Source organism: Anopheles cruzii, chromosome 3, assembly GCF_943734635.1.
Source record: "Anopheles cruzii chromosome 3, idAnoCruzAS_RS32_06, whole genome shotgun sequence".
NCBI classification, from domain to species: Eukaryota; Metazoa; Arthropoda; class Insecta; order Diptera; family Culicidae; genus Anopheles; species Anopheles cruzii.
The window spans coordinates 27,216,123-27,225,331 of record NC_069145.1 but is presented as its reverse complement, the minus strand read 5'-3'; the positions used below and the strand labels follow the sequence as shown (position 1 = coordinate 27,225,331).

The window sequence follows — 9,209 nt, the reverse complement described above, 5'->3', positions numbered from 1 at the left end:
CCGGAATACAAAATGGCCCCGGCACAAGATGGCCGGAGGGGCGAACAATGGCAATGGCGGTATTTGTTTTATTTCTCTACAAATCTAGGCATTTTCACCACCAGTCGAGGCGGCCGAGGTACCCGCATCGGGTCTAGGCGGCCAACTAAAAGGCGGTGAAGCTCACGATTCGGATGTTGCTGAACGTATGGCCACATACAAACACACACAACGCGCGAGTTGTAAATCATGGCAGACTTTTATAATTCTCGCATAATTTATTACACAGTTTCATTAATAAAATCTCTCTCTCTCCCTCTCTTTCTCTGAGTGGTCTGACCCCAAGAAAACCTGTTCCGGGTACAGCATTCTGCGCGAAGTTGTTCACGGTTCCGCGAAAAGGTCGGAAGTCGCCATCAGCAACGTCACCTTTCGCCTGTGCGCTTTGAAGAGTGGCTGAAGTTGACTGAAGGCTTTTCGCCTCTTCGTTGTTTCGTGGTCGGAGCTGTTGCACACTACGATGCTTTTGGTAGTCCACCATTCTTGCCATGGTACACCCACAACGAGATCATAGGTCATGTATCAGAAGCGATACGCTGTCGAATATTCCCTTTCCGCTGGGGCAAGAAGGATAATGCTGAATACAGTCACGCCCGCTGCTACCGTAGCTTTGGGCTTCGAGGTATACGATGTCTAGTAGCTCCGACGGATTGGGTCTAAACGAAACAAATACTACATAAATGCTATGCTATGTTTATCATACGTAGAATTAATAAAACTACAGCCAATTCCAACACAAAAACCTGCCATTTCGAGTAGTTTTTTGGCAGATTTGGGGGGAAACTGCAAAGGCAAATGGAAAAGTAAACGCAGTTCCTCGTGTTTGAATTCCAGAATGCAGGTATTCGGTGAGACCCGGCTAATAGAATCAAACTTGAATGGTAACCAAAAGTGAAATGCGATTGCGTTGATTGTATTTTCGTTTCAAATTGTGTCATTTTTAAATGACGTTAAAACGGACGAAAAAATATGACCAATTTTGTGCAGACATAACAGCGGAATGCACCAAAACTTACTGTGCTTCGGACACACAACGGAAGCGAAATATGTTTAATCGGCAACGGTGGTGACACGAAACGATTACGAGCAGCGAGTGGCCAAGGGTCGTGTGCCTTTTGGCCGATTGCGCACATTTACGAAAACCGATCGAAATCAATTGGCTTGTCGAATGCGAAAAGGGACCCGACCCGAAAAAGGCTGCTTCGCTGTTGATGAACGGTTTCACAAATTGCAAATTTCGTCACGAAGCACTTAAACTACACGGAAAAAAACGAAACGAGAAGAGGAAAATGGCTTCCCCGTCAATATGGCTTTCTTATTTCGTCAATCATGCGCCAATTAGGGTCCGCGGGCCCCATTTTCTCGCTTCTCTCGGTCCAGTGGTTGCTACTCACGTGAAAATCACATCGATTATTTCGCCAATCAGTCCGTTATGTTTGAGCGGAGTGGCGGCCACCTCGCAGACGGCCCTCAGCACACAGGCCCGCCCGTTGCGGTCCGCCCGGTCGAAGGTTCGCTCGAGCAGCCGGAACAGTTGCCCCCGGCTCGCGTCTGGTTCGGCGGCCCGGTTCATGAAGATCGTTTCCGGCCGGGGATCGATTATGTTGGCCGGGATACGGTAGGCGGCCTGCATGTTGTACGTGTTGACGATGATACGCGGCAGCGGATGATGGAACCGGATCGGGACGACGATTCCGAACACCATCTTCGCGAGCCCCCCGTTGATGGGATAGCTCAGCCATCGTTTGACCCGCTCCCGGTGCTGGTCCTGCTCGGAAGTGATGTCACCTTGCTGCGCGACAACCAGCGTGAGGAACAGTGCAAGCCACGGAACGATCGCTGCTGACGGTCGCATTTCCGGAATCACGGATTTACTACGCCCCGACCAAAGACGCTGTCGATGAATGACGTCTCGTTGGGCAACTGGTGCCGCTTCGAAGACGATCGACCAGTGGAAGCAATAAAGTGCCGCTTGCTTTGTGTCAATTAGTTGTGTCAATATACCGAAGTCTGTAAGCTTCATCGCTCGGGCACCCAAATTCTCGAACCTCGATCGTTCGATCACTTTCTTCGAGAACTTACTCTCAATCAGCATGTAGCACACTACGAAAAAAACGGGGTCGTCAATTCTGATAAACATATGTCAATACGCAGCGAACATTAGACATTAGCGACGCCATGTCAATAGACGTCGGTTTTTGGAGGGTCGTAAGTGTACAGCGGTAGGGTAAATAAACATAAGCTCGACGGTCGTGAGGCGTGATGTAGCTGGAGCAGAACGCTTTCCAGAACGAAAGCTGTCGAATTGCGACGACAGTCTCGGAACCGGGAACCCCTCTTTCGGTACGCTAATCACATCGCACTGCAATGGAGAATGCTTTCATTTGGGAACATCGCATTGGACACCGTTTCTAGAGGAAGAGAAAGTTTTCTCGATTTTGACGTCGTTTTGAACGTCGATTTTGACGTCGTCGTCGTGTGGGAAAACAGCAGTGTTCGATTATTAAAAAGAAAGTTACATATAACATCAATATAAGCTAAAACAAATATCGATCAGAATTGAATGTTCTAACGAATGTCCGGTTTTGACGTTTAAATTTGTTGTTAATGATTTTTTACGTTTTTATTGCTATGATTTCATATTTTATGCCCAATTTTATGACGAATGTAAAATTGTATTGTAAAAAATTGTAAATTGTAATTTTACGAATTGTAAAAAATGGTAAAAAATACATTAACAGTTAAATCAATAATCAAAACATTCTATGAAGAACCATTTCCGAAAACTGGTTTTGTAAGGGGAAACAGGTTTCAATTTTGTCTATTAAATTCGAATTTCGGTAACTTCACTGACCTTTTCGTTGTTGTATGTTGCAGCAATGTTCACACAATAGAAAGTATTTAAACAAATTAAATTTGACATTCAATTTTTGTTTCATTCACACCACCCATTTATGTGACAAGCACTTCAAATTTGTTGTGTGGTGCAGTCCGATTCACACAAAGCGTTTGTTTTACTTGCTCAGACGAATTTAATGGGTTGTAAAACATAACAAAGGAAAATAGATTAAGCATTGGTGGTGCATTTAACGCTTCACGGAGAGTGTTCTCTTTCTTCGGTACGCGATGTTAAAGTATCAAAATCTCCAATCCGGTTAACTTTGGTGTCCGAGTTGTGATTTTACGGCTTTCGCGATTGTTACTGTCTGGTTTATAAACGGTCCATCGCCGTGATTGCGATAAGAGGTACTTAAAAGTTTCCTTATGTTTCAATCCAATCACTCGCCGGTCATCTTGGTCTCTCCGCTTCTTATCGTGACGTGCACCCTTACCTTACTGGCCGGAGGAGGACCGTTACGCCAGATAAGCTCACTCGACTTCCAATTGAACTTTGTCGTGCCGGCCGACGGTTACCAAAGCTTGCCCGCGAACGTCGGCCAACGAGATGGCGATGATTGATAGGATCCATCCTTCGTGTTCTTTCTGCTCCGCCGGCGACTTCCGGTTGTATCCTTTCGCTCTAACCGAGCTGCCCACCGAGTGGTTGGTGGCTCGCCGAAAGCTTCACCGCCCCCCAGGACTTACGTGGCCACGTGGCCGGACCCGAAACATGCGGCGAATGGGGAATGGGAGCATAAATCAAGCATAAAGTATCTATTAAACGTGGCCATCATATATCACGACTTGAAGGCCGGCTCGGTGGGGCCCGATGTAAACAACGAGGGGTAGCACGGTATGTTTAGGAGGTTTGTGGCTCCGACGGGCAATCCGACGGTCGGCGGCATAACTCTGGGACCCGTGTAGAGGGACAGCGCTATGATCGCTATTCTCTTCATCGCCGTCGTTAGAGCGGAAGTGAGCCTCACTTTCATCGCCAAACCGAATTGTTCTACCGACCGCCCGATCGAACCGGATAGAGAGGCCGGAAGCACGTGGAAGTGCTGACAGAAGGGCCAGAGGAAAGTGGGCAAAAAACACTGATCTGATATGGGGGCCGGAACCGAGCGCGAGCATTCACGCTCGCTAAACTGCAAACATTCCCGACCGTATTACAGCATACTCGGCGAGGAATAACAAACAGCAATAAGCAAGAGTAAGCACGGGCGGGATGGGAAATAGCAACATAAAATCCGTGTCGCTCTCCGGCCACTTGCTACATCCGGCGTGCCGAACCGACCGTTCGTCTTCGCACACTGCCTGTAGCGGGCGACCAGGGGATTGGAATTCCGGTTGACGGTGACGAGGTCGGGGTTCCACTATTTCGGTGGAGGTTGCCCGCGGCTGTCTTCTCGCTAGCGCCAAGATGCTTCGCAAACGTGGCCATGGCGACACATCCATCGGCGGCGTCCTACTCGGCGTCTTGTTGTTGTAGAATTTCTATCGCATCAGAACCGACGCGACGCAGAACGCCTAGCTTTGGGTTCGGTTCGGGTGTTCCGGGGCCTCGGGGGTTGGTGCAGCGTTCACGAACGCATCACTAATCCACTCATCGAGAGTATGTAAAACATGGTACTTTGTTTGTGTTGACTGGAATTAGTGAGTCGGAATCAGAGGTAGTACTTCAGTGTTATATTATGTACGCGATCAAACAGGCTTCAACATTGCTCACATTTGACAGATAAATACCAAAAGTACAGTAAATTGTATTCATGAATACGGCTTTTGATTTCAATTGTTCACAACTTTTGTTTGTTTACTAACCGTTGTTGATCTTTTTGCTAGAACATATCTATCTGTTATTTCGATTTAATTTTAATATCATCTTTTACCACAAAAATATTGTTTATCTAATTTTAAACCGTTTTGAATATTGGGGTAACTCCTCAAACATGTATAAAGAAAGGCTAAGTTTTAGGCAAAAAGAAAGATTGTTAATTGAATGTTTTATGTCTTAAAAACTGTGTGATTCCGAGTTAAGTGTATGTCAATAGAGACGTTTCACATTTAGCGTTAGTGTTATTTAGGAAAGATTGAACGTTATTTGAAGCATTTCAGGATATTATAGGCACATTTATTCAGTTGACCATTTAGTATGTTTGAGACATGTGCACATCTTTGAGATAAGGAATAACATGATGTAATTGGGATGAAATATGGATACGGACATGATGTTATTGGAATAAGTATCGTGCAATTAATAGAACTCTAACTGTTGATAACACAGAGTGGTAGCAAATCAGTAAAACATCTGAAGCTGCCAAATGCCTTCCTCTTTCTAGTAGAACAAGAATGGGTCTTGTTCCTGACAGTAGTAGGATGTTTCCGTCTTCAAACAACTCGACCAACGGCCCAAAGCAAACGAAACCACCCAAACACTCGTACGACATTGCGCTCCCACCATCGAGATGGTTCCAAATTGTGGGATTTTATTTTCCTCATTAGATCCCAATGCCCAGGGCCGATTCGATTCCAGCGCGGCTGCTACTGAGCCGGGGCTGGGCCAAACATATTAGCTCTCCGTGCCATATTTCTTCCGATTCAACCGATTCGAATCGCTCTGTGTTTCGGATTTCCTCAGAATCGGCAGACAACAGGCCCAGGGCTCCGGGCGCCACTTGCGCCCGTCTTTTCGTTGGCCGCGATCGTTCGGTGGCAATATACTGCTGCCATCCGTCCCCAGCAGCAGCCCGGCCAACCCGACGGTGGCCTTGGATTGTGCAGGTTCGGCGCCTCTTCAGATTTTTGGAGCCCCGAGGGTTGGTGCGAGAATGTTAATGTTCGTTTCGCAATATATTTTGTCGTGAAACACAATTTCAATAAAACGTTCATGAACGCGCCCAGTGTTTCGGAGAAAGTGGGTGACGTCGGGCCCGAGAAGCCGGAGACTTGTGCGGGGTTCGCCCGGGGCCGGTCGAGTCGTAAAGAAGATAGCGAGAGAGAGAGAGTTCGTACTCTCTACTATCATACTACTCGGTCCGTGCACCGTTTCGTGGTGTTGGGCTGAGCGTTTCGAAAAGGATCACTGCAACCCGATCCAGAACGTACTACTTCAGCCTCTGTTGGCGTCTTTGACGACGGCAGAATCTTACGAATTGGTTTGTCCCGTTCTATTGCCCTCCTTAAAACGTTCACTTTGATGTCATAATTTTATGCACCAGTACCTCAAACTCATTTCTTCGCCTTCCTTTCCGACAGTCCGTAAAGCGGCGCGACCTTTTTCCATAATTCACTCCGCCATTCGGAGCCTAAGGTACACCCAACGGGTCAGCGGCCGTCCTGTCACCGAAGGAAATCGACCATCGGCCGACGGTGGTCGGCCCATTCTCTGGCGATGGCAATCTCGGACGGGCGCGGGCCCGTCCGATGCCGTATCCTAATTAAATGATTCCTATCCGTCGCCGGATTGATCGAGATTTTTCTCGGAAGAGATGAAAATCGATAGCTCCGCTCCGATCGCACGGCCAGCTCCTTAGCGGTCCCCGCGGGACCCTCCGCATCTGCCGGTTAAATCCAATTGACCCGCGACCGACGTTTGCCACACCGCACCCAGTGCGCGCTTGGAGAGGGGGGTGGACATGGAAGTTGGCATTTTCCTCCCCTACGGGAACCGGATAAGCGGAACGCTCGGATTAATCGACAGGAATCAATTGCACGTCCCATTCCGGTGGCCGCCCGTTTAGCCGCCCGGCAACGACAGTCGACGATGGCAGGACTCTCGTTGGTGTCGAAATGAAAAAGGACATGCCGTGAACGAGCGCAAGAGGGGCAAGTGTGGGGTGAGAGGAATAAAAATAAGAAACGAAAAAATCGGACCTCCGGTCACGATGAATAATGTAACGATGTCGGACCGTGGCGGAAGATAGGTAGCGTCTCCGCCACGCCAGCCGCCAGCCGCCAGCGACGACGAGCGAAACGAAACCATTCCATGTTTATTGGTTTTCCGTCAGGGTGGCATTATTTACAGCGCAAAAAGGGGCCGTTAATTGGATTTCGAGTGCAGCCGCTGCCGCCGGGTGATGGTTAGCGTCGGACGGGCGGCCGCGGGGGCTCCGCGCAGTACGCGGAAAGGCAATGAATAATTCAGCGCTTCACCGTGTTAACAGGGGCGAGAATGTTTTTCCCGATCGGCGATGTCGCGCGATCGGCCAGTAAGACACTGTCCTCAGACGCGCGTCCTGACGCGAGGCCGGGAATGAATCGCTCGGCTGGATGTGAACTGAACTCCGGGTTTCCCGAGTTTCCGCGCCGTTGGCCGCGTTACGCCGGACGACAATTGATAAATATTATTACGCCGATGCTCCCGTGGTCCATCTAACATACATCATCCGCGGTCCGCGCAAAACGTTAACGATGGGTGTGCTGCTCTTTTCATTGTTTGCCCGAACAATGCAGAAATAATAACCACCGGATTTTATCGGCGGCTATTGTATTTGACACATGGATGTTCGCTGGCACTCAAACACATTCATTGGGCTGCGGTGAAAGCTTTCATTCGATTTCATTTAAGGGTTCATTTATATTTTTCGCGAAGAGTGATGTGATATGAAGTGATAATTTATGTTGACTTTAGTCACAACTACTGCTCGATTGACAGAGATTTCAGGCAGTAATGCTTCTCGTTTCAATAATTGTAGGAAAAAACATCCATAACAGACCAAGACCGTTCTAGAGACAGCATAATATTAGCACTACGATTCCCTAACTTGAGGATGTTTTCTACTTCATTCTGCTGAGGGCAAAATAACTTGCGGGTAGCGCTCAGCGGTTGTTCCCGAAGAAGAAAAAGAAGAAAATATAATTTCTATTCGATCCTGTGTACGATCTTGTACCTGCACTGAAAGTAACTAGAAAAAACTTTTTGCAAATAAGTTCCAGAGATCCTATACCGATAGAATCATCAAACTACTTTTGAAATGACGAAGTTAATACTTATAAATATGAATCGTTTCATGATAATTTGAAAGCATGTCCAAACAAGTCTTTTGAAGGGTTTGTCTTACAACTTTGTACATTTCTTCACTATCAAATAGTTAGACAATAAAATTTGAAAGTACAACACATGTTGGATAAGTTATTGGTAAAGAGACTGTCAGAACTGAAAAGACGGCTCTCGATTGATTGGATTTTATCCTGCAACTGCAACAAAATAGATGTTTTTGATTCACAAAGAAGTGGCACATCTTTGGTGACTTCAAGCCGGGCCTTTATCGTCAGGTTGGCTACTTAACCCGTTCTGCTGACATAAGCAGCAGAAGCACCAGCAGCAACACTCTGTGCCGCAACAAGGAGTGACTGCCACCTCGAGCCACAACTCCGCCCACATCCGGTACACCACTGTCGACCCGTGAGTGCATGATTTATCTAACAGATTCACCGGTTTGTTGCTTCAACTTGGACCGCGGCCCACCCCACCGCCACCACCAACGCTGGTGGGCTGGCCTTACCCGTACCACTTCATCTTCCTCGAGCACGTTTTTGATTCAGTACGCTCGTTATTATCTACAATCCATTCAATCAATCCAACCTGCTACACCCATCGGAAGCACTTGGTGTGCGTCGTTGTGCGTCAGTCGGTCGGTCGGTCGGGCGGTGTATGTGTCACCGTAGGGTGGTGCTGTGCTGCAGGCGTACGACGGAGATGGGCCTTGAAACTCGAGCAGCTAACCGTCATCCATTTTGTTTCAGTCACTCAATCTGGAGCCCCCCGGCCCCCGGTGGAGCCTTCTCAAGTGTCGCCAAAGTTAACGGTACCTGCCCACGTCCTGCCCTGTCCCTTTACCACTGCGGCAAGGATTGGCGTTAAGGGTAGAAAAAAATTAAATAAACAAAATCCCCCGAAGGCGAATGTGCGGGGGGGGGGGCACCGCCCTCACTTCAAAGCCGACCTATCGGACCGGCGGAAAGGTAGGTTTCGAACGATTTATCTGGCTTCGCAAAATTTATTAGCCAGCTGTACGCGTTTATAACAACTTTTTCGCAATTGTACGGGCGCCACCCGTTTGTTACCTTTTTCGGTTGCGGCAGAATTCCGTTCTGTCCGGTTGTCAGCAAAAAGGGTTCACCAGCGTCGAGTTGGCGGAAGTTGAGTAGAAAATTGGCCGCCAGGAAGCTACTGATGGATCGAGCCTCCCGAATCCGGACTCTATAGCCCGTGGCGAGTGTTGCGATGGCTCATTTTGAGGTGAAGGTGAACCCCAGCTTTATGTACTCACCGGTTCACCTCACGTCAG

The 9,209-nt window shown here is 48.1% G+C and overlaps 1 protein-coding gene across 1 annotated transcript; it reads right to left on the bottom strand.

Annotated features, from left to right (window-relative positions):
• Positions 1-547: 547 nt before the first annotated feature.
• Positions 548-1,894, bottom strand: LOC128270139 (uncharacterized). The gene is made up of 2 exons (XM_053007542.1): positions 1,434-1,894; positions 548-695 (listed from the first exon to the last, which is right to left on the bottom strand). Exons 1-2 carry the CDS (start codon positions 1,892-1,894, stop codon positions 548-550), a joined length of 609 nt encoding a protein of 202 aa, XP_052863502.1.
• Between the last annotated feature and the right edge of the window lie 7,315 nt (positions 1,895-9,209).